This window comes from Numida meleagris, chromosome 5 (assembly GCF_002078875.1).
Source record: "Numida meleagris isolate 19003 breed g44 Domestic line chromosome 5, NumMel1.0, whole genome shotgun sequence".
NCBI lineage: Eukaryota > Metazoa > Chordata > Aves > Galliformes > Numididae > Numida > Numida meleagris.
In genome coordinates this window covers 11,970,129-11,991,634 of record NC_034413.1, presented here as the reverse complement: position 1 = coordinate 11,991,634, position 21,506 = coordinate 11,970,129, and the positions used below count along the sequence as shown (strand labels likewise).

Genomic DNA, 21,506 nt, shown 5'->3' with positions numbered 1-21,506 from the left:
ATATCCCACGCACGATTTCCCACTGGTCAGTGGTCTCTGGGGCCCCACTTTTCTCTGTGAGAAGTCATGTAACTTGGGACTTTTTTTTAAATGAACTTCCTAGGGATGTGGCACAGAAGTAAGATGAAGAGTTGTCACAACACCATTACATTTCTGCAGGTAATTACAGAATTAACAACTATAGTGTCTGCAAGGTGCAGTAGATCCAGTGGGGTGTTGCAAGGCTGTTGTGTTCTAAGACTGCAAACCATTGCTCGTGATTTGAATGGAGTAACTTGCTCTTCTCACCATTTTAAACCAGGAAAGCTTGTGTTGTCCTCTCAAGCATCCCTGACAGACCTGGGCCCTTGGGAGAAGGTCTGGTGCAGTTACAGCAATCTCCCTCTATTTATCAGTGGCTGAAGTATCTATTGCTGTTATTTATTGAGCTGCGACAGAGTGCTGCCTATGAGCACAGAGCAAACTGTAGCATAGACCAATGCAGCTTGCACCCACCCTTAGCAAACAGTGCTCTTCTCTACAAGTAGAATTGAGACTGTTAACTCTCGGGAAGAGGGAACATGTAAGGAACAGCAAGAGTACCTGTCCTCGTATTTGGAGGACAAAGCCTTCGTCTCCAGGGCTTTGCCTCACTCCCATTGGGGCAGAGCAGTGTTAGGAATGACCTTGTGCATCTCTGTCCCACCCTTGGAGCCACGGTGGAGTGAGCAGAGACTATTCTGAGGATGGGAGAAAGGTGGACCTGTGAGGGAATTCTGCCTCATGGGGAGCAATGAATGACCTGTGAGATCTTGGTCTCCATGCATAACTTTGGCCTGACTCTTCTCCTGCCCTCTAAGAGGAGACCTTTAGTTCCAAGCCTTGAGGTAACTAAGTGTGTCAGATGTATTTTGCCAACAAGTGATGAGGAAAACACAATGAAATTAGTGAGGTGCTGTTTGAGCTGGTGCTGTGGTAGATGTGTTACCTTCTGTGGACTGGGTGTGGAGCAAATGCTAAACTTCAGCAAGGGCTGCAGCTGTGTTTTTCTAAGATTTCATTGCTGTTGACAGTCATCCTCCAGAGTCCCTCTGGATGCTGAAGATTGTGGATACTGACTAAAGTTGCTGCGTGGGTGACCTCTGGGAAAAGAGGTTTTGCTTTTGATCCAGTTCCATTTTAACATCACAGGAAAGAAAACTCACTGTTGAAATAGCATCTTTGCTGAGAGAGGAGAAGCCCAGGACAGCAGAACCATAGGAAGGGTCCCCATGGACCGCTCCAACTGGATGCCCTGCATCCAGTGAGCAGCTGGAGCTGTCCTGTTTCTTCATTGCCTGAAGTGAATCTGAGGTGTTTGTATGTATATCTGAAACTTGGTGGCTGCTCCACCGTCAATTGCTTCTGACCTTTTAATCATGAATTACTGTTCACTCACCTCCTTAGCCTGTGACGGATCCTTAATGGTAGACTTTGTATTTATCGGTTGAGTGATTGTAGCTCTCTATCTTGGGATGGGTTCATTCCGATTAGTGTGGTCTCGCTTGTCTGAGCATTTATCAATCTTGAATAAAACATATGGTGGGTTTATATTTACCACTAGTGTTTATCAGAACATTGCAAAGCTATTTACTAAAGTCAGATTGATGGAGAACTGAAGTGTCATGGCAGTGTTGTAAGGCTTGGATAAATGAGAGGAGGGATTCATGCCATTTAGTTCTGCATCTTTTAGCTTTAAAGAAGATTTGAAACAACTTTCTAAAAGATGTTATTAAAAAAACTATCTGAATGTAAAGAAATAGCAAAAGTTTTCTTCATTAGGGAAGCTTTCTGTGCACAAATAATCAGGAAAGATGCAGAACCTGAACCATGTGAGACTTTTCATGATTGCTGTTTCTCTGGGGCTGACAATTTCCAAATGTTACAGCTGGTCCATTACTGGTAATGGTCTGTTAAAATGTTTGCTGCTTGGCAGTACCCTGTTTCCCTGTGGGAAGAGGGGCACAATAGCACACAGTTCTTGAGCACTGTGGTCCTCATTCTGCAGGTCTGGCACTGGTACCTTCTCCCATCCTGTCTGAGCTCTGACCTACATCTGGTTTGGGGTGGAAGTCCTAGGTCCTCAAAGGACTCAGGGTCCAGCCTATCCATGATGTCCCTGGCTCTTGCTGGTCATATTCAGGTGTCATCAGAAGCATTCCTGCGTCTCCTCTGCATCTCACCTGATGAATGGGCTCTCTGTCTCTGCAATCTCTCTTCTTATTATTTTTTGCTTACTTAGAAAGAGGAAAATAAAGAAAACCAGGTGGTTTCAGTGTCCATTGTGCCTGCTGCCACTTCACTCCCTTGAAAAAATCATATGTGACTAAATGGAAATCATTATGCTTAATGCTTCAGAAATGTTTTCAGAAATTATAGATGTTTAGTACTAAGAAAGTAAGCGTAGAAAAAATTGAAGAAGAAATCTCCACATCTTATAATTTTGAAGACACCCTGGTGTTTTATTCCTTTGAATAAAAAACATGAACACCTGACTTATTAGGTAAGAAACAGATGGCAGAGGCTTGAGGGACTGTGCGCACATGGAACATCTGCCATGCAGTTAATATTTAGAAAATGATGGTATTGGAACCTGTTGCTTTCTGAGGGCTATACCTTATGGGAACAACTGTAATGGACGTGATTCCTGGAAAGGGGCTTAAAAGCAGATGTGACTGCCCTGAAATGCTAGCCCTGATCTAGCTGCAGTGGCTCGATGCTGATCTGCTACTTAGCACGTACTCATTGTCTGGGTTTAATGAGTAAAGATGCGTCTGAGGAACCTGTGGCCTTCAAGGCCTCTGTCCATCTGTGTTAGGGACATCTGCAAGGCCAGTGAGTGAGCAGCAGCACAGATCCGACAAACAGTCGGGGATTCTAATTGTTCAGTTGTGGAGAAATTAGCAACGTAATGACATAATTGGGTTTTCATGGCCCATTCAATCTTTGTGACTCTGCAGGGACCCTGCTGTGATGGAGCTGTGAGCTGTGGTGGTGTAAATGCCGTGTGGATAAGGCCATCAGTTGGCATGTCACTGGCAGCATCTGGGAGATGGTGGGGGAGATGGCACGCCGTTCCTACTATTCTTTTCTGTCAGTATGCCTTTAGTATGAAAATCTTGGAAAACCCTTTCTGTGTTTTAAAGCTTGTCTTCCTCCTCCTGGCTGGGGGATCTTAGCATCAGTGGTTGGGCTGCTGTGTAGGTTTCTTTGTGTAGTTCTTTACACTGTTTTTCTGTCTGCAGGTGTGGATCTGCTGACTGAACAGCTAATCCACTGAGAGCCCCGGGTTCTGACATGATAGTCCAAGTGCTGTTTGGCTGTTCTGCCTTCTTATCTTCTTGCATATATTGTGTGTGCAGAGATATTAATTCCTCAATACCACACTCTCGATTCTGACAATCTAATTTAATTGTAAAGATACAGGGCCAGTTGCTTTGATTTATACCAGATAAGGAGTTGTTCTCAGAGGTTTATATAATCAATTCCCAAAAGTTTATAATTTGCAGAAATATTTTTCCTTTACTTTCAGAGAACTCAAGTTTTTAAGGTCTACTTGAGGAATACATTATCTACTACATATTTTATCAAAATTCTTCTCTATTCTTAGGTATATATCTTAATCTGTTGTATTTTTAACTTTCTTCCTCTCATGTTATTTGTTTGTATCTCTACAGATTTAACACGATTATCCAAATAGAAAATTTTTCCAAATATGACTCAGCAAAAGCAGCTTTTACACAGCTTCAAAACTCTCAAGATCATGGCACTCATACTGGAAAATGGAGGTTTAAAATCAACCTTTGCTTATGATGTACTTACCCAGCTCATAGGCTATTAACTGCAGTGATTTGTATGGGTCTAACATAGCAGTTGTCAGATGTTGTTTCCATTTCTGCTTTTGTTTTGCTTCACTGGCAAAATTCTCATTGATTTCACTGGTGGCAGATTAAGTCCTGCATATGTTTCATTTCCATGAGCCAGCAAAAATGTGTTCCCTCTTTTTTGTGCCCATCTCCTTTAAATATTTTTGTCTATGCATAACTATCCCGCTCAAATTTCAATGTCTTCCAAGTCTCCTTCCTCAACTCAAGTTGTCTAAATCCAGAAAAGTTTGGATCCAGACTGTAGTCTTACCCAGAGATCCAGTTATCAGATAGCTTCTTATGACTAGAAGGTTAAATGAGGTAGTGAATAAAGATGCTTTTGTGTTGCCTGTGTTTTGAGACCAGACTGTCTGGTGTTTCACAGACTTGCAAAGCAGTGATGTGCAGTAGGGTTTGAGGGGAAAGTAGTACAAGTTACAGAAGAAGTGACCAGAAAGGAGACTTTGGTCTCTGAGGATCCAGGGGACAGGCTGTCCTTCACACTCTTTTCAAGAGCTGCTGATTCATAGGGAAATCACTGGGGTCGCTGTGGTATGACTTGCCCAAATCTCTTACCTATTCTGTTAATTAAACTTCTACCTTGGCCAGTGGTATCGGGGTTTGTTTGAAGCAAAAACTGTGGTCTGGGAAGATAGTAAGTTCATAATATGTGGATCTTGAAGAGACTTGTAACTGTTGAAAGGCTTGTTACCTGAAATAACATCCATGTAGCGCGTAGACCTGTCCTCTTAACACTGCACATGCAGAGATGGACATGAGGCATGAAAAGATTACTAATGTTCCTATCTTGATCTAAAAGGACAAAAGGACGTTGACAGGACAAAAACTTGGCAGAGCATGGCTGATAATTCAAAGAGACACAAGAATATTTGCTTCCAATGGAGCAGTCTTGCTTGGTGTGAGTGTACTGAAAGACCGTATGAAGTCTCTGTTGCTTTAACTGTGTTGATAAAGTCTTTGAAGAAGGACATTTAGTCTCTGTGGCTACAAAAAGCCACGAAGCAACAAAAATCATCATAGCTGACACGTAACTGTGCAGGTAAAATGCTCTTTTGAAGGTACAACACCTCTGGAATATAAGAACAGCTCAGTTAAGATGATTTGATAGGGTGGGAGAAATGCTGTGTTTGTACTGACGGTGTAAGTGCTGAGGTCACTGTTGATTTTTACTAGCCTGGGGTATGGTTCGCAGGTCACTTTAAGAAAACTAATAACAGCATAGAATAGCTGTAGGGTTTTTGAATCCTGCAGAATGTATGCCATGGTCCCAATAAACAATATTTATGCCTCCACTGAAACTGTTCTGATTTTGTGTGGAAATCACAAATATTATTTTTAAAGCCTCAGGCTGAACGGAATTCAGATGCATTTTGTCTGTTCAGTGACCAACTATACTGGGGTCAGATTCTGGCTATTATTAATATGTGAATTTCATAAAGTCTCTTGTTTATATTGTAGGCTATCCATTTTTCCTTTCTCAGATAGGTATGATTTAACCTATAACATTCTTGTATTAAAGAAATTTTCTTGTGCTCCACCAAAAACATGAGTTTGGAAGACAGAGAAGGGTGGGAAGATGCAGACATCTAAGTAAAACATATGTTGAATGGGAAGAAATCAGTCATCCTGGGTTCTGGGCCTGTGATTATTTCCACATGCCTGGACTGTATTGCTGTGTTGTGTGCCATTAATGTCATTAGATGCTTTATGTCAGAGCTGATTTTTGCATATGCTGATGAGATTGCAAGATTGGGACCACACTAGGTTGGGTCTGCCAATGTGGTTTCAGGGCTGCAAATGGAGATAAGCGTCCTTCTAGACCCCTCATCCTTGTGCGATGTGCCCAGCCCAGTTTTCCCCAAAGTACCCGTAAATGTCTGGTTGGGTTATAAGCCTCCAGGCAGCAGGGTTTGTCCTCAGCCCTTTTCAAGAAAAGCAAACTGACTAATCAAACCCCACCTTGTAAAAACGGATATTTAAAACTGCTGCTTGGTGTTGGAAGGAGGCACAATGAAAAATAAGCTTAATGTTCTTGTTCAAAGGTGCCTGTGTGTCGGGGAGAAATGCCAGCCTTCCCCCATTGTTTGTCTCTGGGCTGATCTCTGAGAACACGAGACCTTGGGAGCCATTGCCATTCCACTTGGTTCCTGGTAAAAGGAAAAGAGATTTGACTGCTCCCTCCAGATGAAAATACAGAGAAGAGGAATCTTCTAGGCCAGAAAACAACTTATTTTTCTTTCCTTGTTTTTATTTGAGCCTGCCAGATTGGTCTGTTCTCTGCTCTCCAACTGTGTGGGCGGCACAGAAGAGGATGCTGAGACAAAGAATGGGGGAGGGAGGAAAGAAGTGAAAAAGACCTTTGGACTGGAGGCATGGTGCATGGGAGGAAGAGAAAGTAATGGCAGTTAGAGTGTTTTGGTTTGCAAAAGTTTGCAGCAGGTCAGAAGAATCTGTGGTAGGTCAGAGACACTCAGTCTAGAAGTTGCAGTGATGAATATATTAGCATGTTTTTGATCCTAAAGCATACAGATGCTTTTCTGCATTTGGTGATTTTATGAAGCTTGCATCCTACTGAACTTCAGTGCCTACTTAAGTGGGGATGATGGATGGAGGGAGAAGTGACTGAATGGGAACATGACCATTGCTCTACTTTGGTAGAGTATTTTACATTTTAAGTTAATCTGCTTTGTGCTTTGAATTAGGCTCTAAAGAAAGTGAAACTTTATGAAGCTAAGGCTCTGATTTTGTCCTGACAGAATCCCATTTTCCTGAGCTGAAAACCAAATCTCATTTCTCATTCCAATAATAGCTGCCTCCCCTCAGTCTACTGCATCTGGTTTGTGATCTTTTGTGGTACTTGTGAGATTGAATTACATGTGAAATGTGATTTAACTCCTTTCTTCTATTTTTTAAATGAAAAAGGAAGTAAGGATAAATTTCAAATAAAACTTGAAAATCTATGGTGAGAATAGGATGGGGAGATACTGGACAGCATCTTCAAGTGAGGGAGAAAAGAAGAACAAAGAAGAGGTGAGCAGGAGGTGAACACAGGGAGAGAGAAAGGACAATGCACGCATGAGGCGTTATGTGATTTGCTTCCTATTTAAACCTGCAAGATTCATCTTGCCAGGGCTGGAAGATTGACCCTTGCCATGTATTTTGCCCTTGGAGCATTTGATCTCCAGCTCCGTCGGTTTCTTGTAGTCTATGGCAAAAACTTGTAAAAGCAGCCCTGTGAGGATAAGGTTTGAAAATAAATCCCACTTTGTACAGGATAGCCCTGCAGCAGGAGGTGGGGAGGTTCTGATAAGAACAGAGGCAGTCCTGTGAGAGGATCCAGGACTCTCCCCTCTGACTCCTGAAACTTAGAGCCTGGGATGTGTGGTGGGGATGTTGGCTTATGGACACGTGGTATGGCCCCACTTGCCCATCTCGCCAACCCACAGAGCTTCTTTGGGACCTGCTGCCCTTCATTGCCCTCTCTGAAGGACTTTTGACAGGGTAGGGACTTCGGGTAATAAAAAGGTGTTTCTCTGCTGGGCTAATATTTACATCACAAACATATGGTGCTTTGGCTTGGTCACAAATCCCTGTGCGTGCAAGTGAGAGGCTTTTTTTTTTTTTTCAGAAAGGGTGGGACATAAAACACTGAGGTTATTCTCTCCTGTCGCTGTGTTTGCTAAGAAAAATCATTAGGAATTACACCTCTATGCTGAGGGAATGTTATCGCAGTTAGAAAGTCGAGTTCTCAAAGGCGAGCACGTGCTGCATGGAAGCAGTTGGACTAACCTTCATTTGCACCCTAGTGCTTTCTGATTTCTTTACAATATGCACAAATCAGAACATGCTTTTCTAGCTTGGACGGGGCAGCACCTCTTACAGGCATGTTGTGAAAACAAATGTGTTGTTTGCTCACACGCACCATAAAAATGCTATGACTTTTTGCTGGTGGTTTCATTTTTCAGAGTAGGGTTTGGCTGTTGCCTATAATAAAGTATGAATGAGCTACTTTATATAATACAAAGGTGTGTGTGTTTGTGTATATATATACTGTACAAGTATTCTCTGTAGATCTGAGTGGAACAATACTGTTTTTTTCACTAAACTATTACAGTGCCATGTCACATGGAACGATGCTGCTCTGGGTTTCCAAACATTTAATAGCCATAAAACTGAGCCTGAAATAACACTTCTCAGTCCTGCCTTGCTGTCATTATGCTGCCTGCAGGCAGAGTCAAAAGGAGGATATTCAAATGGGACTCCTGTTCTGCCATAAAGCAAAGATTTTTAGCTAGAAGAAAACAGGCTTCTTGCACTTGATCTCAAAGCAAAAGTGAATTTCATTAGGTGAAAGGTATAAAATCAACATCTTTGCTTTTTTAGATTAATGTGTTTCTTCTGGTGAGGCACTTGCTTTTTCTTCTAATTTCATTACACCTTGATTGGTCTAAAATGCTTTTGAAAAAGCATTGTGCATGAAGAGAGAGCCTCATGCTCTCATTGCAAAATGTTGTATTTATGTTAATTTCTCATGTAAATAGACATGAGGGCATTAGAAAGTGCAGTCAGTGTCATGTACGGCATGATATTTTCCCGCAGTGTGGGCTTTTGGTGGATTCCAGGTGACATTGCTCCCAGAGAACACACAGCTTTTTGTACTGTCTAGAAGTTCTATTCAGAAATGTTTAGCCCAACACAATTCTTTATGGCAAGTTGTGTCTTACACTGAATTTTATCATTTCCAGCCTCTGTTACCTGGTGTTATTCCATGGGAATTTCTGAACTACATTATCCTTTGGTAGCGCAAAACTATGTAAGGAGGGAAACACTTTTGCCTTTGAAGATTAAAGACTGCATCCAGTGGGAACTTAGGAGCATTTGCATGCTGATAGAAAGACGCTGTGCGAGCAGCCTGGGTTTGCTCAGTTCCTTGCCTTGGAAATCCTTCTTGCTGCTCAGCCCTGTGCCTCTTGCTAGCAATCTTCCCTTCTGCTGCTCCTGTAGGTGGTTGCACGGGGACTGAGATAAAGCACTGAGCAGGCAGGGCTCAGTTGGGCACTCCTGTCACTGTGCCTCCTTCGCTGAACCAGCCTACATCCTGGACATCCACCCAAAAACCTCGCTGATGTCTTCATTGCCCTCCTGAGTGACAGCCTTTACTGCTGTGCCACTGCAGTTCCTGTCACCAAAGCAAACGGCACTGATGTCTCATTTACGCTGAGTGCAAGTGTGAGGGAGATGCTCAGCCTACAGGCTTTCCTGCCCCTAAATCCTCCATCCTGCTGTGCAGCAGCAATCTGCCCTGGGGTACCCAAGCACCCAGGTTAATGTTTGTTGTGCTGGAGGTAGGAATGGTGGCCTTGATTTTCAAGAACTTCAGCTAGGATTTTGAATTTCCTTTGACTTAAGCATTGAGATTGGGGTTTTCATCCAGAGCAATACTGTAATTACATAACTCATTACATTCTCAGATGGCTGCATATAAGCATCAGCTAATCAGCATTCCTTTTGCTAGGTCAGTATCTGTATCATTGTGTTTCACACAAAAAATAGACCAAAGATGCATCTCTGCTTTCCAAGCCCCCTCTATTAACAGCAATAAATTCAAGTTAAAAGGATCCTTAGAATGTAAGATGTCCCAGCTCTGGTCACTGTTTTTCATGCACTAATGTGTGCTGGTGAGTCATTTTCTCTTGGATGCCTTTCTGTTGAGAACATCACTTGTCCTCAAGTTACGGTGGCTGAGGTTCCTGAAGGAAGCCTGTTTTCTATACAGGTGAACTCTCTGCCCTAGCAGCAGCCTGATGCTTACGCTAAAAAAAGACCTGAGAATATAATCCTCTGAATTTTCCCATCTCCCTCAGTCTCTAGCTGCTTGCTGAGAGATACTGTATTGAGTGAAAAAGGGCAACTTTCAGTCAATTGATTTATTACCATAAAGCTGAGAGCACGTGGTAGTAGCAAAATTGATGGCAGCTTCTTAAACACTAAAGTCATTAAGAGAAGGTTCCCTGCCCCTGGCAAACATCAGATTGATTTCCACAGTTCCCTGCTTTCTCCCACATTAATTTTTGGGGAAGTTTCAGATCACTTTGTGGAGAAATGCCTTAGAGCAGAGAAAACCCCATTAAGAGAGGGACAGGCTGAGGAACACAGTGAGCACAAAGGAAGAGGGCAGTTCATAGAACCATTAAGGTTGGAAAAAAAAAAAACATTAAGATCATCTAGTCCAGCCATCATGGCCACTAAACCATGTCAGTCAGTGCCAGATCTGCCCAGTTTTTTGTCTACACAGGCGAAGGTCATCAGACATCACAGCTGATTTGGAATGTATTTCCCAGACCTTGATGGGTCCCTGATGTCCTCCTTGCTGACTTCCAGCCTGCTCCTGCCTTGCTGCCCAGTGCCCAGGGCTGCAGATGTATCCTGGGACTGTGGGAGAGGTGCCCCGTTATCTGCTCAAGACTGAATCAGAACCATCCAAGGCTTCAGTCCAAAGAGGCAGCCCGATGACTGTGTCCTTTGCAGCCTCAGCATTCTAATCTTCTGGTTAATAAATATATTTAGCAAGGTCAAATACTGCTTCAAAGCATACTCCTGCGGTAGATTCTTGCTTGGATCAGTGATGCTGCTTGGACTCAGCTTGCTGGATGCTGTTCACGACCAGGAATGAATTTGGGAGCTGGGTTTCTGTTGGGTCAGGCCTTAATATCTTTGTCAGTAATTTGTCAGAAGGGAGCACAAATGGTAATTATATATATATTATATATATATATATAATATAATATATATATAATATAATATTTTATACACTTGATGTCACAATGGGAGGCCTTGCCAATATTGGCAAGGGCAGAGAAATAACCGAAAGGGACCTAGAGGGTATCAGTGTGGGGAATTGTAAAATGGGAATAGGGATGTAGACAGGGTTGGTTTTGTTCTTTTTTTTTTCCTAATGTCTAGAGGAAAATCAAAAACATGGAAGAATGAGGATAAATTTGAAAAGGGCAAAGTCTGAAAGAGACATGGAGGTGATAAGCCCAGATCAGAGAAGTTCCACTATGAAGTATAGAATCATAGAATTGCTTAGGTTGGAAGAGACCTTAAAGATCATTGAGCTCCAGCCCCTCTGCCATGGGCAGGGTTGCTAATCACTAGATCAGGCTGCCCATGGCTGTAGTAGAAAGCTTTGCCATACGGCAAATAATCCTTGAGGAGTTAGCAGTGCATGAGGGGTAGACCATTGCACTGCCCTGGTTCTATGGGGATGCTGGGAAGGGGGGTACTATTTTTGAGGGGGGAAAAAAAAAAGACAATTTTTCAATCAACTGAAATTGTTTATAATTTTCTGCCAAACAGGATGACTCATTCTGGCAGCCTGCCTTCCCCACCCTCCCACCACCCCATATAAACAAAAAGTCAATAAGTTACAAACAATAAAATAATCTGAAAAGATAACAGTTCGAATTTTTCCTTTCGGTTGTACATAGAACAAAGTGCTTAGTGTTTTTTTAAGACATCATTTCAGAGCTGGCTTCAATGACCGTAACTTGAAAAAATGAGGTAAAAATAACTCTTGAAAATGCTTCATTTTGAGTTAAAGAAACATTTTGTTCAGTGAGACGCACAAAGCATTCAGTTATGGGCCAACACAAAATGATATTTTTTTTTCTAGCAATCTCTTGGTTGAGGCAGTGAACCAAAAACTCAATTATTCACAGAGCTGCAGCAAGATTAAGGTAAGGATGGAAAGCAGAGCTGAGCAAGCAAGGGAGAAAATTTGGGGTTGGAGAGTGGAGTAAATCTTAATTCCTTGGGGTGAAACATAGTCGTTTAAGGCATCAGTGCCCCCTGGGCACTTTGCCCTCAGTGTGAGGCACTGGGTCAATGTGACCCAGGTGATGCCCTCTGCCAGCTGGGATGCATGGGCCATGCTGCAGTGCTTCTGGGGACACATCCTCACACTGCACCGCTGCTGCTGTAAATGCAGCATCGTCCAGGAGGGGAAGAATAAAAAGAGGAAAAAAAACACCCAAGTCTTCTGCCAAGAAGCTGCTGTGTAAGCTCTGCAGAGTGTGAGTTTGGGCAGGGAGGAGCTGAGTGCTGCTCATCCCAGGGAACGCTGCTGCTTGGCTCTGGGCGCGAGTCTCCTCGGCGGGGCACAGGGAGCCGGGTGCTGGTGGTGCCTGCTGCTGCTTGGGGATGCTCCTCTGGCAGGTTCGAAATGCTTGGCACAGCTTTCCTCATGCACGCAGCGTTAGTGCAAACACCCTGACCGTGCTTCTCTGGCTTGAGCTTTTTTGCATTGCTGTGGTTTTTTTTTTTTTTTTTTTTTTTTCCCTCTTACCCAGCCATCCTAGGCAAAATCTAATTTCCCATTATCCCGGTGGGAGAGCGAAGGCGGTCGGATGGCAACCTTTGCCCAACACCGTGGTAAGGGCTGGGAGGCAGAACTGGGCTTGTGGCTGTGCAAGTTTGAGTCCCACTCCTTGGCAGAATGAGGAATGACTGTGGTGTAACAATAAGCTGCATGAACTACTTTTAAATAAGCCAGCTTGGATGCACCATGGCTGGCTGTGGCAGCATGGTGCCTGCTGGGCTCACGTACCCTTAGAGCAGCAGACAGGAGAGATGCAAGGGAGGTGATGCACGTGTGGGGCTGGAGATGGAGAGGAGAAAGCCAGCTCCTGCATGGGGGAAAGGGAGCAGGACCCTATCCACTTCCCCACTGCCCCCGGCACCCCATTCCCTGCTTCTGGTGCTGCTTTCTGCTAGCAGAGGTAAGGGGCTGCAGTGTAGGCGCTGGGCTGAGCATGCAAACCTCGCACCAAGGAGTTGACAGGGGTAATGTTTTTATTATTCCAGTCTGTGGTGAAACAGTCTGCATTTCAAGTACTTCTTTGCTATTAAATAACTAATAATTAACCAGCAGAGGCCGTTTGAAGACTCTGGTGCAGTGATGTCTGGTAATAATTCTTTTCCACCTATTTTATTTTATTTTATTTTTTGCCCTTCCAATTTATTTCGAGGCTCCGCACTGGGATCCCAAAGTGGTTTTCAATGCCCGAAGCCGTTGGCTGTTTATTAATAAGTTCTCAACGCGGTGAATGAAGTTGGCAGCGCCTCGGGCTTTGTTCTGAGCGCCGCCGGGTACCACGGCCACCTCCGCGGCTCCCGTTTTGGGAGCGCAATACGGGATGCTGGGGGCAGCGGGGGGGAACGCCGCATCCCTGAAGCGTCGGCAGCTATTTCAGGAAGACGCGAAGTCTCCTCCTTCTTATGTAAATAAACGTGACAGCTCCCAGCGCCGGTGCGGGAGGGCCGCGAGTGGGTGGAGGCAGCCGGCGAGGGGCAGCGGGGCCGGGGGCTGCGGAGCGATGAGCGCCGGCGGTGCCTGAAGGGGCGGCTATGGGGGGCCAGCTGACCCGCGAGCCGCTGCACGGTGAGCGCTGCGAGGGGGAAGGTGGGGGCCGGAGATGCGTGCGGTGTGTGCCAGCTTCCAGCGGGGGATGAAGGTTTGCTGAAGGGGAACTTGGAGGCTTTGGAAGCGGTCACCTTGCGTCTCCTTCCCGTCAGCCGTTGTATCCATTCATTTCCATGTCGTGTCGATGCAGCGTGGAACGAACGCTGGTTTGAACTCCTCCGTACGCTCGGCTGAGCCGCGGAGCCTGCCTGCTTTGCTAGGTAACGTGAAGCCGTGCAGGGAGGAGGGCTGAGCGCCCAGCGCGATGCTACGGTAAAATCCGAAGCAATAGGCAACGTGCGGCCGTGGCCGCGCGAATCTCATGCCATAAATATTTCAGCGAGAATCCTGCTCTCGTTAAACGTGCCGATTGCGCCGCAGTGTTCTGCTCACCTCGGGACACACAGAGTGTGCTGCACGTCCCGTGCGGGGGGAGCGGGCTGTCCGAGAAACTTCCTCGTTGCTATAGGAAATAGGGATGTGCAGATCGTGTCGCGTGGGCTCGGAGCTGCTCGCGTGCCTCCTTTGAGTAGAGGTGCGTGAGGTATATGCTGAGGCTGTGAGCATTCACAACCCAAACTCTGCAGTTTAAGGAACGAATGGACAGAGTTAGGAAGCAGACGGCTTTTTCCTAACGGTGTGTCTCGAGTGAGATTTTAATTTGTGCATCATCTGTGTTCTGAAATGTCGCCCGTAGTCTGACCTTATTTCTTCTATAATGTCGCAGTGTACACATCATATGCAGAATGTGAGTGCTGTTGGGTCAACATTTACCAAAAAAAAAAAAAAGCAAAAAAAAACTATCTCAAACAAACAGGTCTGGCTGTTGTAGGCTCCTTTTCCCTTTTGAAGCGGCATTTGAATGAACTTAAGAACCCTGGCTGGGAAGGAGCAGCAGCTCTGTGTGTGCCAGGGACCTGGCATTCCTGCCACGGCTTTCTGCTGCCCCCTGAGCCTGCATCTTCTGCCTTACGGTGCTGCTCCACCCGCCAGCGTGGCTCTCCTTAATTTTTATTTTCTTGGGAGATGCAAAGTAATGAGGAGACGTGGGTAATTAACTCTGCTGAATTTCCCTCTGTGGACAGGGGGGCTACGGGCTGCGTTGTAATGAGAGGTGATACGCTGCTGTGTGTAGCACAAGTCTTTTGAAATGTGGGCGTGAGTTATGTTTAAAAATAATAAGAAGTCATCCACCAAAGGATATGTAATGAAAATAGACTACACCTGCACTTGGGGTTTGTCTGTGGCTGCCATTCCTGCAGTCCCATCTTTCTGTTGAACGTTTCTGGTTTCAGATATGCTGGGGAAAGAGAACCAAAACCATATTGGTTTCTCAGAAGAGCAAATGAAACTGAACATAATGATAGTGAAAGGAGCTCTTTGAGCTGCCATTGGGGTTAACAGCCCTTGCTTTTAGAAACCATGGGTAAAGTACAAATTCATATCTTTCAGATATTTCCAGTGACCTCTCTGTGTTGAAAGAGTGGGCTGGGATTTTCAGGGGCACCTGAGTGATTTAACTCAACTGAACATCAGCTGGGATGGGGCAAAGCCGCCCCGCCCGGCTGCTGCTGGGATGGGCACAGCTCCCAAGCCGCACGGTGCATGGGGGCCTGCCTGCCCCTGGTTGCCCATCCTCACCTTGCTGGGGTTGGGAAAAGTGAATTGAGATACGGGCTCCTGAATTGGGCTGTGGGGGTGGCACTGCTTTGAAAAGCATCAGAGCAACATGGTGGTCCTTAAAAGCTGCAGGACATTTGGAAGGAGATGTCTTATGGCTCCGTATGTTGGCATACGGGAGATATTCCTTCTCCCTGAAACGATGTGCGTTGCCCAAGTGCCTTCATGCAGTCTCTGTCCACGTACCCGTGTTCTTCATGGCACCGTGATGGTCTCTGCTCCTCTTCCCAATTCCCACCCCGTGCACACAAGCCCTTGGAGTGCTTTCCAGTGCTCTCTGTGCAAAAAGAAGAAAAGTCAAAATAGGAAGTCCAATGGTAACGCAATCGTGATGGACAGGATGTTTACAGTCCATGCAAAAGGGAACATCTATACATGTGGTGTTTACGTTAGCAATATTTTAAACAGGAAATGTTAATATGATTGCTCGTGGTTCATCTGAGGCGAGTTTCTTCAAGTCTGGCTGTGTGCTATAACGTTCCTACAACATAGGCAGACTTAACTAAATATTTATTTTAAACTACTTGTTAATAATCGTGCATAAAACATCTCTGATGGATGCATATCTCAGAACAAGTACGTTCTTACGCATTTGGTTCAACTGTCACCTGCTGTGTTAGTTTTTAATTCCTCTTTATGGCTATGGGTGAGATGCTATTTGGATTTGGTTTTAGGGGATCAAATCCAATTTTTGTCTGAGAAAAAATGCCTCGAGTATTTTTTTTTTATTATTATTATTTTAAATATATTTTTGTTATTCCCTCGGAACAGAGCAGACAAAAAAGTCAGGCTTCAGCCAAGGAAGCTGCTGCACTGTGCTGGAGAGGGTTCAGTGCGTGGCTACGTGCGGAGGTTAGCGATGAACGTGTCCGTATCTCTTCAGAGGGCTTTTGACTAGCTGGAGTGTACACAGTGGATTAATTCATGTGCAGGGGATGTGTCTGCGTGCATGCACATTTGCTCAATAACCTTCCCTCCTACAAGTCACAGTCGCTAATAAGTCCCTCATTGCAGGGCTTTGTCTTATTTTTGTTTTAATTACTCACATGTCTCAGGCGCTCATCAGTGATTTGCAGCGGAATAATTTTTACAAGGAGCAGGGAAAAAGGTATCTTGGGTCACATTTCCCAAACTGTAATTGTATGGCAACAGCGTAATTGCAAAGAAGTCCCTGGTGAGAATGCATCAGATTTTTAGCCTGGGAAACAGCAGTGACTGACAGATGTAATTTTTGGCTTGAACAGTTGAGTTTTTAAGCTTCTTAAGTGGACGGTGCTCTGTAACCTGAGGATACAATATAAATAATGGCTCCTGTCTTTGTGGGATGTATATACAGGTGTAAGCGTTATGTATGGCCAGAATTTCCTCTTACCTATGTAAGTCCTGGTGTGCCGTGTGGCTGTGTGATTAAGAAGTAGGAGCGGTGGCGTAGCAGCTCTCCATCCGCACTGCATGGTGGTAAAGACTTTTGGGCAGCTACTTGGGTTCATTTCCAATTTCACTGGCATCTTGTTTGCCATGGTCTTTTCCAGCACCTGGCTGCTGGTTGATTTCTCTGCACAGTAGGTGTGAAGTGCTGGCACTGTCCTTCCTCTGCATTTTGTTCCCATGGAGAGCAGTCTGCGGGACTCACTCACGGATGTCACTGGGAGGTTTGGGGTATTTGGAGTTGGCTGGAAGCCTCCAGCCCCAGTGAGTGCTGCCAAGCTGCTGCTGTAGGGCTTTGGGGAATGGTGGAAGCTGGAGGTCGTTTCCTGAGTGAAAAATAGCTACTGTGCGCAACTTCATTTATTCTTTCTTTGCACAATGGATCTCTATTTTTAGCTTTCTCTTAATGCTTTGTAGTGTAGTGAATGGTATACCTATAGGCAAGTGCTGAATCAGCCCCACGCTGTATTTCCCACTTTGTGTGTTCCTTGCCTATTCTGCAACAACCTTGCCAAATGCTGCATTTCACCCTTGCAGTTAACACTGCCCAACAGAATTGTACTCTAGCACACATTATTGTACACACCTTCAGATTTAATAATTTCTAACTTCTCAGACCTGATTAAAACTGTGAAATGTCCCAGAAGAAATAAAAAACAGATAAAAAATAAAGACCTGACAGCACCAATTTAGTGAGATTTCTTTACAAGTTATAATCTCTAAACTATTGTCTAGATTCTAAGGTATCTTACCCAGCTTCCATATGTGGAGTGATTGAAAATTGCTTCACTCTCGCTTGGGGGTTAACATTTCCCGTATTCTGCAGGCGGTCACTAACTGAGAACCAAGATGAGATGGGGAGAATAGGCTCTTTCTAAGGTTGCTCTGCTTTCAGCAAGATTGGTATCTAGCTTTGAAAGCAAATGAGTATGTGTGTGTACAAGAAGTTAATCCTGCTCAGGGTTGGATTAACTGGTGCAGAAGACCCTGGGCAGAGTGCCAAAGCAGTGCTGGCATTTGCTAAAAGTGGGGCTCCCAGAGATTATTTCAGTTTGTGCCTCTGACCTGTGGGTCACCTTTGAATGTCCTTAGGTGGCTGACAGTATTGACTACTGACAACACTTTCCAAATGCAGTGGGTAGTGCCTCCATATATAGAGATTTTATGGGTAACCACACTTATACTTGAACACTCGATTTATTGCAAAAGACAAATGATTTCTTCATTAGCTGTGGCATTATTTGACTCTAGGGGTCTTGGAATAGTGGTGGGAGCAAAGAGCATCCCAGTTCTAGTTTAATCTTTTGCTTTCCTGGCCTTGTCCCTGTTCATTTTTCTGTGTCCTCTTGATGCTCTGTTCTGAGGAGACCTAGGGGCTGAATGTTTTGTGTTATTTTTCAGATTTGGTTTTCCTATTTGTCTCCTCTTAGAGTGGTCCTCTCTCTCCTCGACAGGGAACTGTTCTTACATCTGATCTGTCTTCACTTGTTCCTTACTTAATTCCTCTTTCGTTGAGAATTATGGATGGTATATTTAGCAATCGTTCAATTAATTTAGAGGTAGCAGGTGTCTCTTAAGAAGGGTTTGCTGGATCCTCTGATGAGTCCCAGGGAATCATCTTCATGCTTAATCAAAACAAATATACCCAGAACTAGAAGAAACACATTGTTAATGTTATAAAATAGGTTTGTGGAACAAATACAATTACCATTGCTGGCATCTAGGAGGAGTTAAGAAGAGGCAGTCTCTAGGCATGTAGTCTCAAAATTGATAGGCCTGCTTTCTTTTTCTTAAAGAATTTTGCATTACTGTCCATACGTGCTGAGGGTAGAATTGAGATCAGTCCAAAAAAGATTAATCATAATGGAAAAGGGAGCTTCTTGAAAAGTGAAGGCAAAGCAAGGAATTGATCCTGATGGATTGCCCAGGGGAATCAGTAGGGATTTACTGATGGCGCAGCAGGGAGTGGAGCTGGAGATCAGGAGAGATCTTGTCTCCCAGAGGCTGAACAAGGAGCGTGCCTGCCAGCCTCATGGTCTATGCGCCCCTGATCAGAGCATATGCTGCGGTCCTGTGTCTGACGGTATTTTGCTGTAGGGTTGATCCCTATTATTGTTGTTGTCTGTTTGTTTTTCTCCCCATCTATCCCTCTCTAAATTACAGTATTTTTCTTTGAAGACATATTTATGTGAGTGAAGCTGGTCTGAGATGAGTCAGAGCCTTCTCCTCTGTAGCTCTTGTCAAGATGGCCTCAGTGGTATTTCTGTTCCTTGGCTCTGTCCTTGATTGTGTCTTGAAGGGATGCTGTGATTTGTTGGCATTAAAAATAACACTCAAGATGACTGCAATTGGTGGGTCTAGGAAGATGAGTCCTTTGGTTTATCTGGGATTCACTGTGGGTCTGGCAGCACAGCAAAGGTGGGGGAACGCAGAGAGAGCCATTATAATTGATCAGATGCCTGAGTATATATTTCCCATTGTAAAGATTGATAGCACTTTTATCTTAAAGAAAAAAAAACAATAGTATTAAAAAAAAAGAAGAAAAAGATGGGGGGTGGGCATAGTAAAAGCTATCTACATTAATATGATGCAGAACATAAATGGTGTAGTCCTGCTTGCTTCCCTCAGAACAGCCCATGTTGGCAGAAATCTGGAGTTCTTGCCCTTTTCCTCAAGCCCTTGGGATAAACCAAGGCTCCTTGCTATAAAAATCAGCTCCTTTTTTTTTTTTTTTTGTGGTTTGTTTTGCATTTACTCGTGTAGTCAGAAAAGGAGATATGCTAATACGGAGGGGGAAGCATTAGAGGTCAAGTAATGCAGGGTGCCTAGGGTTTGAGTTGTCCTACCTTGCGGATTGTGGTGACCCTCATACAGCAGTCCTGCCCAGAGGCTGGTTGGAGTGTGGAGACCTACAGACACAGTGGTGGAGACCTACAGACACAGTGCTGTAGCCCTGGGGCACTACATTGCTAGCAGCAGACTTTATTAACAAAGTCTGGAGAATAGACAGGACCCTACACTTGACCAAACAAGAAAGGTGTTTGGTGACCTCTTCATAAATTTCAAGTAGGTAACAGAAACTGTCCCCATCTTTGACTACCTTTGAAGAGAAATCATTATGGATCAAAGCACACAGAGCCCTGGAGTGTTCCCAGTGCTGACTGCTCGGTGTGCTTTCTGAGAACAACAGTTGTAGTCCCACTGCAGGTGTTGCTCTGATTTGCTTCTTCTGATTGCATGAAGCCTTCTCCATAGCCAGTGGGTACCACTCAAAACTAAGGTCAGTCTTGGTGTGGTGTGGAGGAAGCACACTTCAGTTGGTGTTTTGAGGGCAGCAGGTGCTCATTTTTGAGTTGCACTGCGGCAGGAGTGGAGGCTTGCTTTGACTAAGCCTCTGGCAAGAGCCTATTCTTCTGTTCCCTGTGGTGCTTCCCAGCTAACAAAGCCCTTGGCTTGCTTTGCAAAGTTCAGGTGCTCCTCAGGCTGTTGTGAGTCCCAGACTTGTGCTATCAGCCATGAGAAAGCTGTGTAGCCTCAAGGGGAGGGAGTGGGACTGAGCCTGGAAGAGCTCTCCCTCTTAAGGGAGGGACTGTTTCCAACAGTCAAGAAAGGATGGGAAGGTGTTCTGTAGAGCCCCAGTGCAATGCTACCCTTTGCTTGCAGGGAAATTGAGCCATAAACCACACCATGGCACACAGAAACCATTTTAATTTCAGATTCTGCTGGAAGCACCACATGGAAAAAAAATGTGACCAGTATAAAAAGAAATGTTTATGTTTCTAGGAGCATAGGCCTCCCAAATAATTAACATCACTTGACAAACTGCTGTTTAAAATGCAAGTGGTTTAAGTGCTGCAGCTCAACAGGCATTTGTCACAGTTTTGGCGTAAATGCGATGCATGCTTTGGGTTGGTTGCTGCCTTAAATTAAAGAAAATTTCTTCTGGTAAACATCTTTTGCTTAAGGAGAAGGTCTTCATAATTTTTCTTGTTTGGAAAAGCTAAATGTTAGAGAACTGGCCAAATGGCAACTTGGTGGCAAGGGCATTGGGCATATGGTTTAGCAATGAAATAAATCCTGGACTTTAAGGGAAAAGGCTTTTGGGAGGAAATTTTTGGAAGCTACAGCTTGAGCTCTAATTTGTATATCTCTAATATTCACTCACTCAACTAAAATTACTTAAAATAGAACCTTATTTTTCCCTAGGGCGACTTAATTTTCTCTTGGGTGACTGACAGGAGACAAAGAGATTGTTAAGAATTGGTATTTTCAAATATTAAAAAATAGCATCTTACAAAGAGACTGAGATTAAAAAAAATGAAAAGAAAAAAGTCTCTGGAAGATAGAAATATAAGGATGCCCATAATGTATTGAAGCATCCCAGATCAAAATGACTTATGTCTTTGCAACCAGATTCATATTATCAAATATAAAATAGAGCTTAAAGAATCTAATTACTTTTACAAAGGCATTACTGATGCTGTAAATTTCATGCAACTTGGAAAATTGCTCAATTTATTTTCTGCCTGTCCTGAACTAGTTCAATACTGCCCTCTGATTTTTCAACTCCAAAGGGAAAGAAATCCCAGAAAGAGGCTGTCTTCTTATATTTCAATTCTGAGTGAAGCTGTATGTTTAGAGGGAATGCAATTTTGAGAGTCCCAATGAATGATGGTCCCTCTCACATCGTAGAACTTGCTGTTCTTCTACTTTCAATCCCTCTGTCCCTCAAAGGCTCTGCAAAATTGGCTGAGGAGACCTTGATCAAGTGACATGGCTGTGACAAGGTTTCTGGACAGACTCCTGTCCAGCCCAACGCTCTATCACTTGAGCAAGGGTAGTTGATTCAGTATCATGTCTCTGTATTTTATGGCTTGGAATTTGCATGGTTACTGACTGCAAAAGATCTAATTTTCTTTGACTTAAGGTATTTTGAACATGGCTTCTAGCAGGCTTAGGTGGGAAAGTGGGCAAAGCTGTCTTTAGGATACACTAGAAAATCTTGTATTATGCTAGAAATTAATTCCTGA

General features: G+C 44.1%; 1 protein-coding gene across 6 annotated transcripts in view; it reads left to right on the top strand.

Annotated features, from left to right (window-relative positions):
- Positions 1–21,506, top strand: part of NEURL1 (neuralized E3 ubiquitin protein ligase 1) — a 136,206-nt gene that overhangs the window by 45,780 nt on the left and 68,920 nt on the right. Inside the window, exon 1 of one of the 6 annotated variants that reach the window (XM_021399641.1) lies at positions 12,299–12,338. The exons of 1 other annotated variant lie outside the window; for it this stretch is intronic. In XM_021399641.1, the coding sequence (XP_021255316.1) occupies positions 12,314–12,338 (25 nt within the window). In that variant the 5' untranslated portion in view covers positions 12,299–12,313. Of the gene's footprint in view, positions 1–12,298; positions 12,339–12,475; positions 12,686–12,849; positions 12,872–13,194; positions 13,348–13,475; positions 13,590–21,506 lie in introns of those variants that run through there. 4 more of the 6 variants (XM_021399636.1, XM_021399643.1, XM_021399640.1 and 1 more) reach the window with 4 other exon arrangements.